This window comes from Cupressus sempervirens, chromosome 1, assembly GCF_028749045.1.
Source record: "Cupressus sempervirens isolate cs-2001-9-10 chromosome 1, ASM2874904v1, whole genome shotgun sequence".
In the NCBI taxonomy this organism is placed as follows: Eukaryota; Viridiplantae; Streptophyta; class Pinopsida; order Cupressales; family Cupressaceae; genus Cupressus; species Cupressus sempervirens.
The window spans coordinates 265,833,023-265,855,949 of record NC_143118.1 but is presented as its reverse complement, the minus strand read 5'-3'; the positions used below and the strand labels follow the sequence as shown (position 1 = coordinate 265,855,949).

The 22,927-nt window shown below is 33.4% G+C and overlaps 1 protein-coding gene across 1 annotated transcript; it reads right to left on the bottom strand.

Annotated features, from left to right (window-relative positions):
- Positions 1 to 15,405: 15,405 nt before the first annotated feature.
- LOC149577140 (alpha pinene synthase, chloroplastic-like) lies at positions 15,406 to 22,185 on the bottom strand. Its single transcript, XM_089795778.1, has 8 exons — positions 22,052 to 22,185; positions 17,408 to 17,651; positions 17,180 to 17,277; positions 16,988 to 17,080; positions 16,463 to 16,678; positions 16,237 to 16,375; positions 15,818 to 16,063; positions 15,406 to 15,702 (listed from the first exon to the last, which is right to left on the bottom strand). Exons 1-8 carry the CDS (start codon positions 22,183 to 22,185, stop codon positions 15,406 to 15,408), a joined length of 1,467 nt encoding a protein of 488 aa, XP_089651904.1.
- Positions 22,186 to 22,927: the final 742 nt, after the last annotated feature.

The window sequence follows — 22,927 nt, the reverse complement described above, 5'->3', positions numbered from 1 at the left end:
ATGTATTTATATACATTGTTTATGTTTTCTTATGATTGTTAATGCTCTTATGTATTTATGTATATAATATTTATGTTCTTATATGATACATTCTTTATGTTTGTATATAATCTTTATGTTCTTATATGTATTAAATTTTATTAATTAAATGTTGTAACATGCATTCCTTAAGTCATACTCTTTATATGTTCTTATGTACATGTATATGTTATATTCTTACCTGTGCATTAATCTACATTATTATATATGTATAATTTAGGATCTCCCATTAAGACATGTCATTACATATAGTTAATTATACTTAGATTAAGGCATTAAAATAATAACATATACATAAACATGAATATTGAAAACATACATGTCTTCTTTTAACATGAACATATATACATACATCTATGAAATAAAAAATACATTTTAATCTATATTCTTATGCATAATTTAGGATCTCCCCTTAAGACATGTCATTAAATATAGTTTATTACACTTAGATTAAGGCATTAAGATGAATAACATATATCTAGAAACATGAAAAACACATACATAAACATAAAAGATTAAGACATTAGAAGATCAATTTAACATGTACATAAGACATTAACTAGTACTCTTTATGTTCTTAAGCATGTATTAAATTTATTGATTAAATATTGTAACACATAAATTACAAAAACACATGATCTATGAAATAAAAATATGAATATTGAAAACATACATACATTCAATATGAACATAAGACATGAACATAATATGTACATCTATGTAAAATAACACATCTATGAAATAATAAATGTACCCATGTAAAATGTATCCAAAACACCATATAAAATGTCTCCAAAATACTACATCAAATGCCTCTAAAATACCACATGTATCAAATGTATCTAAAATAAGACATGTATCTGAAATAACACACATATCCATATAAAAGTATCTGAAATAACACATGTATTTGAAATAACATACATCTCCATATCAAAGTATTTGAAATGACATGTATATATATATCCCAACATTAATGAAATAGACATGTGTAAACTAAGATCAACCACATCCCCTTCCTAATCCCTGACCCCAAAAGGCTCTACGATCTAGATTTGAACCCTGTGTCAAATGAAAGAAATTTGTAAAATTGTAAAATTATACATGCATACATGCATGTATTATATCATATGTACAATATATATCTATCAAATATATAATAAAAAATACATAACATACTTGTGACTCATGTCGTGCAGGATCTATCAGGGTTTGAAGATCTCCAGAATGCAACAGACTATCACTAAGACCCTATAGAACACACATGTACATCTACACAAGTTAAATTGAATACATATAAAAGATATTGAGTATGCTAAACAAACTATATACATGTGTAAATTATAGTAACAAATGAATATAAAAATATAAAAATTTATAATATTTACTATAGCATCATGTAATGCTCTGCCAATCTGACTAATATCTGAATCATGTAGTGATAGATTAATATCTGAATCACAGAATGTAGGTGCTCTAAGGCCAGGTTGTGCAGGAGCAGGTGCTACAAGATCTTGAGTAGGTATGGAAACATGTGCTGTATGGCCCTCTGCAGCAGCAGGTGCTACAGGATCCTGAGCAGGTGTGGGGATAGGTGTTGTGGGGACAGGTGTTGTATGGCCCTCTATAAGAGTAGGTGCTTTAGAATGTGTAAGGATATCCTCTTGTCTCTGTGAGGGCTGTGATCCTGCTATGTGTGATAAAATATGGCTAATGTGTCCACCAATGTCACAAAGAGGAATCCTCGTGACTGTTGACAAGGCCTGATATGAACCAAGAAGATTAAATGCTAAATAAGATGCCATACGATGCAATGCATCCACATCTGATATAGCCAAAACCTCTAGTGGCGATGGTATATCTTCTATCTCATGTAGATCATCAGCTCCTATACTAGAGGATGCACTTGTCAAAATGGGACCCTGAGATCGTAACATATATCTACCACATCTATCTGAAGATATCTCCTGTAAGTGTTTGGCAATTGTGGTAATGCTAGAAAATATTTGACTCTTGACTGTATCATTAGGAATAGTCAAACCCGTAGCAGTCATCTATGGATGTCTCAGCATGACCAAAAGGTTTGGATCCACCATTGCCTATTTATTAATGGGTGCAGGGGTATCTGCAGGTCTAAATCTCTTAACAATCAGCCAAGGCCCTATCCGACATGACCTAAAAAATCTGTATAATTGACATCATGATGTAAATGAAATTATGCGAACAATTGTTTGTAGAAATAAAGAGGAAACTCATCCTTTTGTGGCCACCTGTGATGCATAGCTAACCACTGAGGATATATAAATGGAGCAATAAGTTGATTTGTACACTTCAGATCACTAAATAACCTCTAACCCTATCCCTATCTATATAAAAGGGAAACATAGTCTTCACCATAGTGATGGAGACCTCACCATCAATCTGTGTATACTTCACAGTGATACTGACACTATGAGAAAGGGAAGAGTAAAATGTCTCGATACTATTATCATCAAATGGGTTGTATGTAGAGATCGTCTCGATCATCTGGCACAACTTATCTCTAATAGAAATAATCTTCTCCCTATTAGGGAGAGTGGTAGAAGCCAACAATGTATAATCAAGACAGTCGAGAGCACAAGATAACCTAGCAACAGTATATGCAAACAAACACTGTCTCTCCTAAGAGGATGATGTCGGTCTACGTGCTGCACCTGACTCAACACTACAACCCCCTCCTTGAACACTAGTCTCCCTTGAGGACATAGGTGCTCCACCAGCACTAGATGCCATAATGATATATGCAAAGATCTCTATCTATAAATGTAGAGTTAAGATATACATACACAAGTACATATAAAAATGAAAGTTTAATTTAATTTAAAACATGTATACGTATATAAATATTAACAAAGTTGAATGTAACTAAAACTATGCACATGTTATTTAGTACATCTAGCTCATGTATGTGAACATCTAGCTCATGTATGTGAACAAAAAAATGCATGTATGTTATTTAGTACATATAGGTTTACTATGTTAATGTTTTCTAAAATGTAACTAATTTTTAGCTATCTTGAGGTCTTAACAAGTTTTCAAAGTTTCATGTACATGTTATTATAGTTTCCAAGTTTTCTAACTTTGAAGTTGGTTAAATTTTAAGTTTTCAAGTTTGAACAACTAGAACTTATTATAGTTTAGTTCTACCTAATGTTTCAAGTTACATGTTAGTTATCTATATAGGTTTGTACTATGTTAATGTTTTATCAAGTGTAATTACTTTAGTTATCTAAGCCACAACTTGAATTTTCTATGTTTGATCATGTAAAATCTATATTTATGATTAAATGTACATATTTAATTAAAAACTACTATATAGTTTTTTATCTTTAACATATCAAGATCTAACTATATAAAGAAAATTAACTAGTCTAAATAATCAACTACTAAAAAAAAAACTTAAAATATAATTAATTTAATTATAAAACACTTTAAAAAATTAATTTAATTAATTTTAACATGTAATAACTAAAAAACATAAAAGAAAAGAAAAAATATATATAAAAAATGCACTTACCTGTTATGGCCAAAACACTTGAAAACTGCTTGAAAATGGAAACACAAAACCACAACATTGACAAGTGATTTTTTAGTTTTTATAAATCCACTGGGGTTGCAGCCCAAAGAGTTTTAGCCGTAATCCCTCCTGCCACGTCGGTGTGGAAAAGTGTCGTGTCTGGAGGGCCGTATGCATTTTGGCCGAAACCCTTTCGACTGTAACCCTGTCAAATATCACAAATGGTGACACAGGTTTGTGCTTTCACCTCAGACCGCTTAACTCTTTCATCACTCAATGTTGATATTCAACAATTATTAACTTTTCAGCTCAACATCCATACACTTTACTCAATTTACACTTTAAAATTATCCCAATAAATCTCACAATATGCACATTTGAACTTTTTCACTTTTAATATTTAGAGCTGATGTATGATTTAGCAAATTAAAATATAGTTCTATGGGTGATCACAACTTCACCATTCGCACTATTGTCTTCATTAGATTTCTTCTTCCAGGTTTCTCACTTCTTCATTATTAGATGTTTATGTTTAGTTCATACAATCTCTGCTTAGGTGACCGACTTTGTGATAGTTAAAGCATACTGGACCAAATTTCTCCAGTTTCATGTTCTTCAGGCTTGGAGATGTATCCTTGCACAATTTTCTACAATATTTCCCACATAACTAAGAATTGAACCAAGTATTATAATCCTAATTCATAGTATCATCTTTCCTAGTTTTTTTTCCCTTGATCATTAGGTTTCCAACTGTGTTTTGCATTAGATCTGCTATTTTGTGCCTTGTGACCATAGTTCTGACATGTGTAACAATAACCTTCAAATCTATACATGTAACTTTTTTCTTATTTTCTTTGATCTACATTCATGTGCTTGATGTCTATGCTTATTACAATTGAAATAAATACCATTTAATTTAGGCTTAGGATTTGACTTACCAATTTTGCTCCTGCAAACATTTTTTTTATGGCCTACTTTTTTATAGTGATTGCATGTAGGCTTCTTGTTCAATTTTTTTTTCGATTCCTTTATTCTCCATGCTTTGATGATTCTCCTTGATTGGTAGATGATATGAGCTTGGTATAACCTAACCCAATAGTGTCATGAGGTCTTCTTTGTGCTTTTAGTTTCTCATCAAGTTGTCTGATAGCTTCTCTTGATATATTCATTCCTTCAATGATTTCCTTTTCATCTCCCAATTCAACTTTTAGTTGATTATTCTCAGATCTAAGATTTGTAATCTGTTCCATCTTCCTAGCAATCTCATTATTGGAACTTAATAATTAATTGACCATGTCAAATTGATTGCGAGTTAGCCTTTGTACTTTATTGATCCTCTCATCAAGACTTGTAGCCATCTACCTTTTTTCTTCATCAACCATTACCTTGTTTTCTTTAGCCTTTTTCTTTTGTTCATTAACTTCACATGTAGTCTTACTGATTATATTTCATGCTTTGTTTTTAGTGCTCTTACTGTTGTGATGTGGAGCCTAATCAAACTTGGAGGTTTATTCAAGTAGGTTATTTATATAGGGGTTTGGGGGCAGTGCCCCTTGTGGGGACCTGAGGTAGCACCCTAGGTGTGCTCCTTATTGCAATATAGGGTGGGATTGAGGGGCAATGCCCCATGGGGGTTTGGACAAAAATGACTCTACTATTGTAGAATGCGTCGACTGCTATTTTTCTATTAGATGACTTATTCCACCCCTAATTTTTTAAGAAACAAATATTGTATAAATTGGATTAGGGTTAGGAATTTCATAATGTATGATGATATTGTAGCTTCTTATGACAACATTGAGTTGTAAGGGATTGTAGATTTTAATCACTAGATAATAATAATATTGGACTTATTGTTGGTGGATGTAGCCTAGGGATTGGGTGAGCCACATTAAATCCTTGTTTCTTGTGTCATGTTCTATACAATTTATTATTTTATGATATTGGTTATATTTTCATGTAATTTTTATTTCTGTCTATGGTCAATCCTAAAACTTACCTCTTCATTTAGGACGTTGCTCTTCTCCAATAGATTTGCTATTGCTATGTCAGTTTCACTGGATCTACCTTCATCAGATAAGTCCTTAATGCTTTCTTCCTTCAATTGTGTGTCATTTTTTTGGATTTCCATTTCCTTCCTTCTCTTTAGGGATTCTTTAGTTCCTCCTTTGTAGCCTTGACTTTCTCAAATGCATGCTATAGATCAACCTTTTGATTCTCAATCACCTTTCCTAGTTTGTAGGCTTCCATATCCAAGATCTTTGACTCTCAAGTGGTTAGATTTCTTCCTTACATAACTCATCTCTGATACCAATTATTAGAATTCTAACAAGGAGAGTAGGATGTTGAGGGTAGGGTGAATCAAGATCTATAAAACTTCTACCACTTCAAACATAAATCAAATTCACCACACATCTCAACCTTAACCTGAATATGTAAGGTCATATATCAAAATGTTATATTAGATCTAACATCTAATAAAATGAATCATGCATATAAGCAATAGATCAACTCATAACACCATATGTGGTAACATAGAAACCCCTCCAAGGTGAAGGTAAAAATATGGTAGGGATGACACCCACAAAATATTCAATACTACAGCAATAAAGTGTGTATGTTAGGGCTGCAAAGTTTGATCACTTCTGATGACCTACCTTGTGAGGGATCTTCTTTACTAAGAGCTTACAAGACTATTAAGTCTACCTTAATTAAATGATTTTTACATCACAATAAAGTGAGCACTTTTTTGGGAGATTTGCAATAGGCTTGTTAGGACCGCTATGTTAAGAGATTCAACCGATACAATGGTTAGAATATAATCAATACCATGATCCTTCAGTTTGCACTTGATTATTGATGATAGATCTTCTCATTCCAATATTCAATAACCTCTATATGATAGATATACTTTATCACCTCTTTGCAATGTTTGGTCACCTTAGTCCTTCAACCTCTGATTCACCTTCAATTGTGCAATTTTCTCTCTTACAACATCAACAACAATAAAATCCTAACTTAAAGTCTTATTTTATAAAAAAATGATGAAGCTTCTAGATCTTGATCAATGATTAGGATTCGTAGTTTTTTTCATTTGACCTTTTCATTTTTCTAATTGGTTGATCACACAACATAGGGATTAATAATCTGCAATTGTACATGAATAGTTATCTCCATGATTGTCTCCTTGATTAAATATAAATATGCTTCCAACTTAGCAAAATAATTTACCTATGAGTTTGTGCCATTCCAAACTCAAATACAATAACTGCATGTTACTTCATATAGCTATTGGCACTTAGCCCTTCTTGGTCTTTTATGATGTCCCTCAGCATGGGCTTGACTTGGCCATAACTAAATCTACCATTTGGATTGGTCAATGCATGTTGCCTCTTGAATCACTTGACAACTGCTAAAATTCTAAGTAATGCTTATGTGCACTCAAAAACTATAAGTAGCTTGACTTGTACGGTGGCTCAGTCACAATGATGACCGACCAACATTGCCTAGTAAATATGATGGGCACACAACCCAAGAACAGAATGGACACAATAGAAAAGGGAAATTGTATTAACTAAAAAATAAGCTAGTACATTCAGTACAGAGAAAATAAAATTCAAAACATGCCCTAAGGGCTTACAATAGCATAAATGTGGAGATAATTTCTCCTTTCAGTACCTCCTCTCAAACTCCACTCCGAACTGCCTTTTACAATGCCATAAATCTCCTTAAATAGACCTCGAAGGGTTAAGGACTAGGAGTACATTCTAGAAAGTGCTAGTAGGCATCCACCGACCAAATAGAAGGTTCCAAAAGCTACGTTAGAAGTTGACGCAAATCTAGAAGAATCTAGAAATGGTAACCGAACTTTCGGGAGGCATAACTTTTGAACCGTAGCTCCGATTGACGAACCGTTTATATTTTCGGAATGATCTCGAAGCACTCTATAGCCCTATGGATAGCTTCATTTGTCCCCCATTTTTTGGCCCTTTTAGAGGTCATTTAATGCCCCTAACCTAACTTTGAAGCATTCTTAGGAGGTCTCCACAACTCGAAAAACTGCAATAACTTTCAAACCGTGGGGCCTTTTGACCTGATTCTTTTTTTGGAATGCTCTAAAGTAGAATTACATTCATCTAGCCAATTTACACCTCCTAGTTCACCAAAATGATGGCTCAATTACATACTCCTATTTTTTCAAGATTTACACGAACACTGATAGTGGAACTGTGAGAGTTGGAACCTTTATTTGGCGCAAATGGGTATCCAAAAATGAAAACACATGAAACAAAAACTAAGTCTAAGTACATTTTTTTGGGTGACACAGGATTGCCCTTATACCTCTGGATGCTCCTGCATCAGACACCCAGGGTAGATTGAAAAGTGACCCTGTCACTTTATGAATGGTAGAGGAAATCCCAAATGGGAAACCTCAGCTGCTGAAATCCAAGTTGAGTCCTCGATCGATCGTCCTTTCCATTTGACCAATAATCTTCATACTGCCTATTTCTGGTACTCCTACCCACACGATGATCTAGAATGTCTTCTATCTCCTCCTTCTTAGAAGCAGGAACTGGACATGGCTCTAACACTAGCTCCTCATCTGCACCATCATCATGATACTCTGTTAAATCTGCAATGTTGAAAATGGGAGAAATGTAAATACCATCTGGCAGCTCAACTTCATATGCATTTCCTGAGTCATGTTTCTTCAAAATTTTGCAGGGGCCAAATTTCTTCATTTTCAGCTTGTTGTAAGTACCGACTGGAAATCTTTCTTTTCATAAGTGCACCATGACTAAATCTCCTACTTGGAATTCCTTATGTCTTCTCCTTTGATCAGCCCTAGCTTTATACTCTTGATTCATCTTGGTAATGTGTGCTTGAACCTCCTCATGTAGATGCTTGATATGTTCAGCAAATTCCTCAGCTTCAACACTTGTCCTCTCCCCTTGTTCTATCTTCCTCAGCTTTGGTGCAGTCCTTGGGCTACTCCCATACACAATTTGGAATGGTGATTTTCCTGTACTCCTATTTACAGAGTTATTATAAGAAAACTCTGCCTGTGGTAGAATCAAATCCCATCCCTTCGACTTATCCCCAACTAAACATCTCAACAAATTGTCCAGACTTCTGTTTACCACTTTTGTTTGGCCGTCAGTTTGTGGGTGATGCGTGGAACTGAATTTCAAGTCTGTTCTCAACTTTTTCCACAATGTCCTCCAGAAATACCCCAAAAATTTAGTATCTCTATCAGAAACTATACTCCTTGGAAGACCATGTAGTCTTACCACCTCTTTGAAAAACAAGTCTGCAATATGGACAACATCATGAGTTTTGTGGCATAGAATGAAATGTGCTATTTTGGAAAACCTATCAACCATCACGAATACTGAGTCATTACCCCTTTGTGTCCTTGGCAATCCAAGAAAAAAATCCATACTTATGTCCTCCCATGGCCTTGATGGAATAGGCAATGGTTGATATAGGCCAGTATTTTGACTAAACCCCTTGGCAACTTGACAAACCTGGCAACTCTGTACAAACTTCTTCACATCCTGTGAAATTTGAGGCCAAAAATAATGTTCTCTAAGAATGGCAATGGTCTTATCTCGACCAAAATGTCCTACCATCCCTCCACTGTGTTTCTCCTTAATTAGATTTTCCCTCATGGAACTCCTTGGAATGCACAATTGACTACCCTTGAACAACATGCCATCCTGAATCAAATAGTCTAACCACTTGGTTCTATCTATAGCAATAGGTTCTTTACAAGCTTTCCATGCTTCAGCAAAATCAAGATCCTCGGGGTACAAATTCTTGAGTTCATCAAACCCAACTACTTCAACCTGCATTATTGTAAGCAACAACTGTCTCCTACTTAGTGCATCTACAACCCTGTTAGATTTTCCACTTCTATGCTTCAACACAAATGTATAACTTTGCAAGAACTCTACCCACTTTATATGCCTCTGATTCAATTTACCTTGGCTATTTAGGTACTGTAATGCTTGATGATCAGTATACAAAACAAATTCTTTTGGCAATAAATAATGCCTCCACTTCTTTAAGGCCTGAACTATTGCATAGAACTCTTGATCATAAACAGAATACTTCTTCTTTGCATCATTCAATTTTTCACTAAAATATACAATATGCTTACCTTCTTGGCTTAATACAGCCCCAATAGCACTAGCACTGACATCACAATCCACCTGGAAAACCTTTCTAAAATCTAGAAGTGCCAACACAAGTTGTTCTGTTACCTTCTTCTTCAACAATTCAAAACTTCTCACAGCTGCTATAGTCCATTTGAACTCTTTTCTATCCCCTCTTATTGTATCAGTTAGGGGTGCACATATGCCACTGAAATTCTTAATAAACTTCCTGTAAAAACTAACAAGACCATGAAATGATCTTACCTCAGTAGCAGACCTTGGAGTAGGCCATTCCAAGATGGCTTTTACCTTCTCCGAACCGCACCCTCTTTGTCTTCCTTCAAACCTTTTATTTAGCTTCTCTTCAACTCGTAGGGCAAACTGGTATGCCTCTTCAACATTGGTCATTCTTACCAGACTTAATTCCTCCTGGATGCTAGGTTGCAATCCACTGATATAACGAGCAACCTTCTCCTTATTTGCTTCTGCATGCCTCGCTCTAATCAAGAGTCGGTAAAATTCCTCTATATATTCTTGGACTAATCTTCCTGCTTGCTTTAACGAATGCATCTTCTTAAACAAATCAAGCTCGTAGTCCACAGGAATGAACTGCTTCTTCAATTTGTCCACCATGCGATCCCACCTTGTGATCTTCTCCTTTCCTCTTCTATTTCTTTCCAATTGGACCTCTTGCCACTAGATTTTGGCATGGCCTTTCAGTTTTCCCTTTGCAAACTTAACCCTATCTGGGTCCCTGATATCCTCATACTCAAAGTATTCTTCCAGTTCATTGATCCAATCAATCGACTCATTTGGTTTCAGATTTCCTGAAAATACACCCACTTCAATTGTAGGTCTTTTCCCAAACTTAGTAATGGCCCTAAAAAGCCTTTCCTCTGCATGATTTAGAATTTCCCCATTAAATTCCCCTTCTGGTCCAATTTCATCTTCTTCATTGTCATCTTCACTTTCATCACCAACGGCCACAATTGTTCCTCTTCAGAGTTCCTCTTGCAATGTTTGTACCTACCTTTTGAGGGCTCTAACCTCCTCAGGATTAATAGCTCTAGCCCTTCCACCACACTCTCTTCCTGGAGGCATCTTCTTAACTCAAACCCACAACCACATAGTCTTGGTGTAAACTGCCTCACAGTCGGCACTCTGTCTACACACTCAGGAAAATCGGCTCTGATACCACTTGATGGGGACACAACCCAAGAACAGAATGGACACAATAGAAAAGGGAAATTGTATTAACTGAAAAATAAGCTAGTACATTCAGTATAGAAAATAAACTTCAAAACATGCCCTAAGGGCTTACAATAGCATAAATGTGGAGATAATTTCTCCTTTCAGTACCTCCTCTCAAACTCCACTCTGAACTGCCTTTTACAATGCCAAAAATCTCCTTAAATAGACCCCAGAGGGTTAAGGACTAGAATTACATTCTAAAAAAGTGCTAGAAGGCATCCACCAACCAAATAGAAGGTTCCAGAAGCTGCGTTAGAAGTCGACGCAAATCTAGAAGAATCCAAAAATGGTAATTGAACTTTCGGGAGGCATAACTTTTGAACTTTAGCTCCGATTGATGAACCATTCACATTTTCGAAAAGCTCTCGAAGCGCTCTATAGCCCTATGGACCAGCTTTGCTCATCCCCCATTTTTCAGCCCTTTTCAAGGTCATTTAATGCCCCTAACTTGACTTTGAAGCATTCTTAGGAGGTCCCCACAACCCGAAAAACTGCAATAACTTTCAAACCGCGGGGCCTTTTGACTTGATTCTTTTTCTAGAATGCTCTAAATTACAATCACATTCATCTAGCCAATTTACACCTCCTAGTTCACCAAAATGATGGCTCAATTACATACTCCTATTTTTTTGGGATTTACACAAACACTGATAGTGGAACTGTGAGAGTTGGAACCTTTATTTGGCCCAAATGGGTATCCAAAAATGAAAACACATGAAACAGAAACTGAGTCTAAGTACATTTTTTGGGTGACACAGGATTGCCCTTATACCTCTGGATGCTCCTGCATCAAAATGACTAAGTTTTTTGCACTAGAATAGAAATTTTCCTTTAGGGTCAACAACACTAACCTTTTGACCACCTTGTCAAGGTTACTACAAAAGTGTCAAAACTCCCTTAGAGTTCGATATCAACTTTTCTAGCCTCTTACTACAAGGTTCTCTTTGATAAAATATCAAAGTCCCTCTAAATGTGTTATCATCCTTCTAACCTCTAGGCATCAAGTCATGTCATGCTTTCCTAGTTCAATAGATATGATGATAGCATAAGGCCTTCCAACTTACATGAAACTTTTTCTTATGAATCATAGTCCTTTAACTTCTATAGTTTTTGATAAGTGAAGAATCTGCCTTGACATGGTCTACTCCCTCTAAATTATACAACCAAGATCATCAAAAGTTTGGCTGAAGCATATTTTATATATGCTCCCTCTCTTTGTCCAATGTTTCCCCCAATGAATTGTCAAGCTCCCTATTAATATAGAAGGACACTTCATAGTCTTAATCATCAAAGATATTCACTTCAAGAGCCTCAAATTATCTTGCGTGATCATCAGATGACTAATGAATTCAAGATCAACACTTCTTTGGAGCTACTATCAAAAGATTGAGTTCTACACAATATATAGTAGAATGCCTAAAGCCTCAATCTTCTTTTCCCAAAAGAACATCCTTGCACATCCTCGACGATGTCTTCTCTTTGAAATCTCTCCTCTAAGGATAATTAAAAAGGGAATAAAAAATTATTTATTATTTCTCCACTTCAATTTAAAATTCCTACTCACATCAAATATGACAAACTACTTTATCATGTTCTTCTTTTTCTTCTTTGCAAAGAATCATCCTCGGGGATCAAGAAGAACAAGAGCATAATAAATAAAATAGATCTTATATTACATATAGGGATATAGTTAAGAGACTTACTACAATACATATATAAAACTGGTGTTCAAGAGGTAATAACCAACAATACTTATTTTAAGATGTTCATTATCATCCTTCCTAATGGATCACTATGAGAATGCTAGTTCATGCACTATAACCAATTATGGGATGAATGCATTCCTAGCAACCTCAAGCTCTTTGTCCAAGCAATCCAACTACTCCTTGTTCAAAGTACCACTTAGTATTTGTACCTTTATTTTAATGTGTCACCTTGCTTCAAAATCTTGTAGATGGATCACATTGTTATATACATGTTCAACCATTCTTCAACAAAGCATTATTCTCCAACTATCAATTTTTTTTCTTTTAAATGAATGGTCAAATTTCACATGTTTAGTAAAAAGAAAAAAAAGTTGCAAGTCCCAAAATTTTCTTTTATAAGTCTCGCTATGATTTCTAAATTTTCCTTGTTTACCTTATTCTATATAACTTTGAATTATATTTCAATAAAACAATTGTGGCCTATGTGGAATCTAGTGAAATCAAATGGTGATAAAAACATTGACAAAGCACACAATGCACCCTAGTATTGTGGGCTTCAACACGGATATAATCAATGGCCTTTTTGGAACTCAAATGTGTACACCTATCTCATTGAGAGATCACACAAAACCATTCCCATAACATTACATTATAGGGTCCTCACATGATAGAGATTTCCATCACAGTGAACAAGAAACTCCTATACGCAACTCTATTGTCTAAAGCATACGGGTCTTGCGAATGGCTTAAACATCCCACACTAAGCTTAATTCCTAGACCAAAAGTGTTAAATAGTCAAAGTTGACTTTTTCCCCAATCTTAAGTCTTCCCTTAGTATGTAATATTTAAGGATAGCCTAGATGTTGAAGTATCTTTAGACTCACACAAAAAATATCAATGCAATCTATGACTCATTCCCTTGAATCCATCATGCATAATGGAGATCAATATCACTACACTCGGTTGTGCCTACCTTTGATCTGCATAACACACACTATCTCACAATAGATAGAAGTCACAACATCTGTTAGAAGCTTATCTTCATTAATTGTGGCTTCACCATGCTTTAGCCTGATTTCAAAGGTCTAAGAACTAAGTTATATGTGTCTCTAAGCCTTCACATTCCCTTGACATCCCATCTTGGGGACATACGGATATAAACTATGCTTTATCCTTTGTTTGTCATGGCGCGTGGTTCTTGAAGAAAGTCACAATAATTTGCAGAGACCACTTTTGCGCTATCTTTATTCCTACCAAACTGTGTATTTGTTTGTGATACATATTAATATTAATATGATATTTACAAAGTTTGATTGTCATTCATTGAGGACATGTTTCCTAAATCTCCCCAGTGATACCGAGACAATAAGTGCATTAAGAAAGTTGTATAACATTGCAATACAAATCATCTATATCGCCCTAGCTTTCCACCATCGAGAACTGTATTTTATTAATTTGGGAAATAATGCCAAGAAAGTCATCTTTCACTTTGTGGGAAATCAATACCGACATAACTCTGTTGGAACTGGTTGGAGTCAACCTCGTGTTCTATTTGTCGACAGATTATTGGATTTAAATGACAGTTCATGTTCGTTAATTTGCAATCTCCAATTTCAGCATAAAGGTAAGGTAAGGTGGTTTTATAGTTCACGACACTATGCCATAGTTTTTGGATTTACATATGGTGACAGTGATATGAGACTACCTCCTACTCTTTTTCGAGAGGCGCTTGGTGCTACAAACAAGGCGTACATACCCTACCTCCTACTCTTTTTCGAGAGGCGCTTGGTGCTACTAACAAGGCATACATACCCTACCCCCCAATGGGATTTGAACTTGTGACCTCTCTTTCAAGAGTACAAGTTCTCCACCATTAGGCCAACTCAAGCTGTACAAATAAAAATTTGGGTGTTTTGTAAATCAAACAAAAATTTCTCCCCTTCAAATATCTCATAGTCTCTAGATTTTTTGTACAAATATCTATATAAGTCATTTACATGGTTCTTCAACTTTTCTATGTAGCCTTTAACCAGTCTTTCATAGGTTTTCATCACCTACTCTAATACTATGTTAACTTTTAATAGATTTATCACTATTGTAATTTATAATAGCACTGGTAGATTTTATGTGAATTTTCAGTTACCTTCTCAAAGCATATGTATAAGGTATATAACTCATATATATATACAAAATATTTAATATATTTGCATATATATTAAATATTTTTAGTGCATTTTATCCCGCTAAAATTATACTAATAAATTAATAGTCTTAATCAATGACTTTGGCCTCTTTCTTATCAAAATAAAATAGGACTACATACTAATTATAAAAACATATATAATATTTAACCAAAATATGGAACATGGTGTTTACAAACATAGTGATAACATAAAACAAAAACCTTCATAATTTTTTTTTGATGGGTAAAAGGCCTAAGCCATTTGATTATATATTTAACAAAAAATTAATACAATGTATTTTACTCCATTCAAATGGGCACTGATTCAAACCTTCATATTTACTATGGTCTATAGAAACAAAATTAATAAAGAATTGAAAACCGAGAAAAAAAAAAATTCTCCAAAATTGTTAGAGAGGTTATCTTCTATCAGTTAATCATGCAAAATATTATTTCTCTAATAGACTTCAAGGTGTAATTATTTATTAGCAAAGAGATACAAAAGTTAAGGTACTACATTTCGACTGGCTCAATAAGGATTTGTTGTACATGATTCTTCATGTCTTTGGTAGAAATGCTAAATCCATCTCTTTCTTTGTAGAAAACTTCAAAACATCTTGACATGTCATAAGCAAAATCCTTGATGCGAACTGGAACACCATCATTCTTCAAATACTCCAAGTTTAATTCTTTCAAATGTTCATCTAGCATAAATTGAAGATACTTCAATGCATCTTTCTCAGTAGATTTCGGATGCTCTTTTAAATAACATGCAATAGATGAAGTGACTTCTCCACGATTTGCTTCAGCCTTCAAAATAAAACAAATGACATTTAGTTTGATAAATAGTTATAATATAAATAATGATAGAATATTTTCCTTATATAATTTCTTGCGCCTATAAAATTGATGTGTTATTACATACCTTGAAGGTCCTAGTATCACCTCTTAATCTAAGGGTCAATCCAAAAAGATAATTGAACTTAGATGGGTGATCAATTTTTTGAAATTCACTTTCTAGAACTACATCTGATCTTAATAAAGCTTGTAATGTTGTTACACGAGAGCCTGAACTCTCTCTTCCATTTTCTAAAAATTCTTTGAAGTTTGGCATGTGGCCAATGGAAATCCACTTAGCTTCTTGCATCACAGCATCCAAATAGTCATTCCACTACACATGAAAAAAATATTTTACTCAAATACAATCATGAAATTTTATATTATTATTTATAACAATAATTAAATGAGAGGGGCCGAGCTTAATATTTAATAATGCATCATTAACAAATGTAAATATTCAAAATCTATAATATATAGTCAAAATTTAGAGATTTGTATTTATACAGCATTTCGAGCATTTTGGAGGGTGTCACGGCCTTGAATCTTCGCTGCCTCTTGTGCACTTTCATTAATATCATCATAAAGTGCAGAGTATGCAATTTTCATATATTCTGGAAAATCTTTTGGAGGAGAGGAATCCCACCTAAATAACATTTCAATTCTACATATCATTATTTGCATTGCAAAAAAAATAATGTTTAGTATTAATATTTCTTAAAGGAATACTTACCTCTTGAAAACTTTCGTAAATTGTTTAAGTTCTTCAATAGAACCATAGGTGTCATAGATATCATCAATTATTGTTGCATGGGCAGAATATTTTGCAAAGTCAATTCTAAAACATGAATATTTAGGTTCTCCAGTAATTGCACATCCTTGAAAGAGATATTCAATGTGTCTATGACGACAAAAGTCCAATTTATTCAACCCTGAATCCTTCCACCATCTAAAAATCACAAAATAAATAAATTCAGAAGTATAAGATATAAACGAAATATTATGTGAATTCAATTTTATGAATTTAAATTATCAAAAACAAAATCAAAAGAAAGGTCATGCAATGAAAATAATTTTATCAACTCTATTCTTGAATCAATTTTTTTTTTTGTGAATCTAGAAATTCCACAGTCATTTAATTATGTAATTAAAGTTCATGTCTAATCTCAAATATAAAAGTGAAAGATATAATATGACATATACTAGCATACTTTAAAACGTTGATTTAATTTAAAATAAATTCTCTCAATCAACTCACCTAGAGATCATTTGAAGCTCTGGTCGATACATCGATTGTAATATATTAAAATCCAATTTAGCCAGATGTAAAATATTTTTATTATCCATATCCCTGGAAAACAATGATTAGATACATAAGTTTCTAAGAACTTTCTATTTAAAATTTAAAATTATGATAAACATCAATAAAACTTAGAAGCATTAGAATTACATCAGCCATGAACTATTTTCACCATAGATATCCATATAGTTTCTTGCTTCCAATCTTGGCAAATTTGTGCGCCATGCATAATCCAAATTAAATGTTATCTGCATGCACAAAAGAAAGGAATATTTAGATAAAATAAATATAACTTCCATCCATGTGCTTTCTTATATAACTTTTCATTTCACATAACAACTAGATATAATAGTTTGTGTGTACATGTATCATTATTACCTCTTTTAGAAGATAGGCACCAATAATGTGAGACTTTTGAAAGATTTGTTTTAAATACATGGTACTAAAGGCTTTAGCTTCATCCATTATCTTCTCATTTGGAAAGGAAATCAATGAAGCTCGATATAAATTTAGAATACTTTTTATCTCCTCCTCTAATTGAATAGTGCAACATAAGAAGTGTCCATCTTTATCTTTGAATTTTTCTAGTACATCTGCCATGATATCATTCAATATAAGATATCTAGTTAGAAAACAAACGTTTATATTCAAATTTAGATAGAAAAATTAAAAAATTATGCATTCCATGAATGAAGCTATTGCTAATAAACTTTCACTTTTTTTATTTTTTCTTTGCATTGTCATTATATACTCTTAACTATAGGAGGTCTATGAAAATGAGATTTAAAAATAGAAAAATGAAAAATAAATGGAGTAAGAGGAACAAAGGAGAGATTTTTTTTGAAAAGTCAATGAAGAGACAAATATAATGCATGGATAAGAGCAACGTGATAGAAGTGAATTTCAACTATTGTCATTCTACTAAGAGGACAAGGAGTAGTGTATGAACATCCATAAAATATAACACACAAATGGATTTGGTCAAAATGAGAAAGAGTATGATAGAAAAGAAAGTATAAATGCCGAACAAAGAGGCGGCAAAAATAGCATGGGGTCAAATAAATTGAAACTATGAGAAAATTATGGATTTAAATGCATATACCAATCATATCATCAAAAATATTCCCAAAAAAAAAAAAAAAAAGATTTTAATAACTACATTATAAACATCTCCATCATTATCTCAAATGTTTACTATATTCATCTATTCCAAAAAGATAAACAAACATTTCAACTCTTGAACATACTTCTCCATACAGCTGTATTGTAAATGTATTAACATAATCTCAAAAGTTTAGTATATTCATCTATATTATATCTCCAAAAATATTCCAAAAATCAACATATATTTTAACTCTTGAACATCCTCTCAAATGTTAAGTATACTACTCCATATTACTTTTGCTAAAATCCTATTTAATTATTTCTAACTATTCTTTATCTATCCTAGACTTTGCCAATATCGAAGCCTAGATAAGACATGTAATTTCTTTTAAATTTCTAGTACAATAATCCATGGGGTATTATATGCAAAATAATATCTTGCTTATGTACTCCAGCTAACAAAGACGGTATATACCTAGCCGCCCAAAAACGTGATGTATAAAAATGGTGTTTTTTGTGAGACGTTTTAAATAGTTATAACTACATCGTATATCACCGCGGTCGCCCCTTCATAATACTTGCGTTTCAGTTTGTTGTTGTTTGGACATCTCTTTCACAAAACATATGCAAGAAATTAACAAATAAGGAAGATTTTATGCATGACGATTAATTCTTTGGTAGCTTCTTGAGCTTTTGAAAATTTCAATTTTCCACTATTATACTGACATATTAGCAGAGACAGAGACATCCACTGCTTAGCCAATATTAGAAAAGGAGAATCACAAACGTAGATATTTTTTTATCAGTTGTTTAAGATGGCATCTTTTCACACCTGTACATATTCTGACATCTCTACAAGAGGGCATGTTCACAACACCCACACGTTTTAAATCTTTTATTTAAAAAATAAACTAGTTGTTGCACTTGCATGCAACAATTACTTGATAGTCATTATTGTATTTGCCATAGTTGCATTCAGTTTCTCCTCAACTTAATTAAACCAATCACATAAATTTTAAAAAATACTTAAAGTCTTTCTAAAGTTTAATTATTTAATTATAAATTTCATATATTATAAAAATTATATCTTAATTTATACTTAATCTTTTACATAAATTGTCAATAAATTATATTTAAATTTTGTTAAATTTAATATATTAAAATAATTTTATATAAAAATAGATATATTAATATAATGTAAATATTGCTAATTAATACTACAAGACATTAATGCATTACAATTGATATAATTTCTAAATATAAATTATATTTAATGATATCATTATTGAATTACAAACAAAAAAAACTTTTAAAATTTAGTTATATGTATTCCATTCTTTTTTTTTTTTTGTAATTTTTAATTTCATTTAAAGGAAAATTAATCATCACAATTATATATATATATATATATATATATAGAATATACTCCATTCAATATTTTTTTATGGACATATTCTAACTAAAAACTATTTAAGTTGGGAGAATATACATAGAAATGCAATTTTTTTACAACTATTCTATCTAGCTACTTTTAAAATTTATTCATTATAATTTTTCTTTACTTTTTTACAATCATTTTATTATATTGAATAAACTTTAATAAAACTATACTACATAATAATAATTATATTCAATAAAATCAATGAAAAAATTACTATAAGACAAGTACATGTCACTATGTCACACTTGTTATTATTTAAATTTAATATGTTCAAACAATTTGATATTTAAAAAGATAAAAGATATTAAAATAATATTACATTTTACAATCTTCACAAACATCAAATTTTGTCAATTTTTTTTTTTTAATAATATAAAAAATAAGACAATATATTGATAATATTTTATTAATATTTATATTTATAACTCTTTCTTTGAGTTTATCTTACACCAATTACTTTTTAAATATTCATTTTTTTAAATTAAAAGAATCATAACTAATTAAAAAATACAATAAATACAACAAATCAATTAAAAAATAAAAATAACTTAATTTCCATTTTAAAAATATTATGAAGAGTGTTAAAAAAGTTGAAATCATTTGAACAAGCAATGCTAATTAATTGTAAAGGAAGATTTGCATGGTTCCAATTTCATTTTTAGAAATTTTCTCTAATATTTAATAAGATTGATTTTAAAAAATTGATTTGACAATCTTTTTAGTATAGTCTAAAATTTGAGAGCAAAGCTCCCACAAATAGCCTATATATATATATATATATATATATATATATATATATATGGTATTTTATTATTTAGCCAAAAAAAACTTGCACAATAGATACTTATGTACAATTATTTTAAAATATTTTTACCCCTTTCCAAGTAGAGGACATGCTAAACAACATGGATGAATCCAATTTCTCGATTAAGCATTTGGTTTCAATTTTGAGTCTTCACTTTATTGCGAGGAAAGATTCCTCAATTGAACTTCCTCCTTTTTTCTTAGAACTCTGTATTGCTATTTTGCATTTTGATTATCTGTCAAAAGAGAATATCAATTGAATGTGAAGGTTGCTTAATGATTTGACTCTTGACATAGCTATCAATGTCAAACCTTGCCTCTTTGTTCTACCAATGCCAATTGTTGCTTTCTTTAGTGTTATCCCTTGAGAATTGTGGATTTTTATAGCCCATACCATGGTTAGCAGTATTTTCCTTTGATTGCCTAGTGACATGAGAATTATCGATATAGTTTTAGGATCATCCTCATTCCATGGTGGACTATGGTAATTATCAATCCTTGCCGCAGCATATGCTAACTCCATTTACCAATCTTGCTTGTGTCCATATGTTCACTGCCAACATTATGCACTGGCCTTCACAAAGTAGGATTTTCTTCTCCACTTCTTCATCAATGACACTATTTTCTATCGTGGTTTTGGTGCTTGTTGCAATTCTTACTACAATTTGACAATTTAGAAATTTCAACATTTCCCTATTATGCATCATGACCAAATCGTTATTAGTAAATAAATGCTTTATTTTTCAAATTCTTCCTTTTCATTCAATATTGTTTTTGTGTTTGTGCACTTTATTTAGTGTTCCCAAGCCTCTTGTCTCTATTTATATTCAAGTGTATATTGTTAGAGTAAATAATTAATATTTAATTATTTATTCTATTGCTTAAGCTTACTTAGGTCATGCATTTATTTAATATTTTATATTTAATGCATGTTGTGGTTAGTTGGTGACAACACGGGAGTTTGTTCCCTTCTAGTTGTCACACTTATCTTCTACCACTTTCCAGCTTGTTCTACAAGCTTCCATGAACTCTTTATATTCGGGCTCTCTCTCATTGTATTTTTACAACATCAACAACATCACATCATTTCTTATTGTAAATACATTTCTTCTTGTGTTTGCATTCATGGTGTCTCTCATGTCCGTTTAGGGTTTTTGCCCTTGCTCCATGCTCCTCCCCTTTCTTGGCTTCTCTTTGACAAGTTTCGCATGCAGGTGATTTTGGGCGTCTTCGGAGTTGGCTTTCCTCAACTCCAACATGGTATCAGAGCCTTCCTGCTGCAGCTTTGTTGAAGAATTTTGAAGCCATGATTTGAAGTCACAAACCCTAGTTTGTTTGTATATTTTTTCTTCAAATCAAGGAGTTAGCAAATTTTCAGAGCATTTTCAGCTCAAACGGACATCACCAATGGATCCGGAAGGCCGTTTGCAGTTAGGATTTATATAAAGCTTTTCATTTTTGGACACAGGGCAATTTTGGCGATTTTTTGAGGCCTCTAGGGTCGCTGCCGTACAGATCGTACGGACGCACGGCTTGAGAAAAACAAAAAAAAAAAAATCTTTTTGGGGCGCACCGCCGCCGCGCCACCGCGGGGCCGCCACCGTGCCACCTGCGCGCAACCCGCAGCGGCCGCAGCAGGCAGCGCCGCCCGCGCTCCGCCGCGGCCCGGCTGCCGCCCTCCGCCGGCGGATCCTCCGTGTTCGCCACCCTGCGGCCACCTCCTCCCGGTTCTGCCGCCCCTATGGCCGCCTCCGCTCGTGTCCCCGTCAGCAGTCCGCGTTAGCACAGACGTGGGTTTTTCTGCCATTCTGTGCGTGACACGTGGCAGGCGTGCCACGTGGTCCTTGCCACGTCATCTACTGTACTGCCATGTGGCGATGCTACGTGGCATCCTTTTTTGCGGCGATGGATGACGGGCCATCAAATTTAATGCCCTAAATTGCTGATGTCACCATGAGGTCAGTGCTGCATCAGCCCTTGCATGCACCTCTCCCGATTTGCTTTTGGACCTACCTTTGGTTTTTTGGCCATAACTTTTGCATACGGAGGTATTTTTCCGATCCGAAAGAAGCGCCGGAAAGCTGGTTCCGAGACAGAGATTTTGGTGTAGGTATTTTTTGGTTTTGATGCTTTTTTTAGTGCTCATTTTTCCTGTTGAAGTCCAAAGTTCTATTTTTGACTCCGGCATGCATATCTTTTGCGTCCCATGTCAGTTTTTTGAAAAATTTATATTTCTGGAAAGCTGGTTCTGTGTTCTTTTCAGAAATATAGTCCTTTTTCTTCATTTTTGGCCTCTACTCTTTCTATCATAGTTTTAGCGTTTTAGCTATATGGTGGATATTTTGACTATTTTAGGCCCGAGGATCGTTTTCTTGGCATGGTTTGCTTTCTTTTTGGCTATACTTTCTTTTTTTGCAGCTCTTTTTTAGTTCTGATCATTGTAGCTATCATTTTGATGCACTTTTTATTCTCGCACTGAGATAAAGTGCCACTTTTGTATTTCGGGAGTCATGAACGTTGTTTTGAGTCAGCTGTGCATGCACTATTTC

Excerpts from the sequence above, each read along its gene's own strand:
- LOC149577140 (XM_089795778.1), bottom strand. The coding sequence starts at position 22,185 with ATGGCAGAAAAACCCACGTCTGTGCTAACGCGGACTGCTGACGGGGAC. Across the intron at positions 17,081-17,179 it reads GAAAATAGTTCATGGCTGAT|GGATATGGATAATAAAAATA; the intron begins GTAATTCTAATG and ends ATTGTTTTCCAG. Across the intron at positions 16,376-16,462 it reads TTTACGAAAGTTTTCAAGAG|GTGGGATTCCTCTCCTCCAA; the intron begins GTAAGTATTCCT and ends AATGTTATTTAG.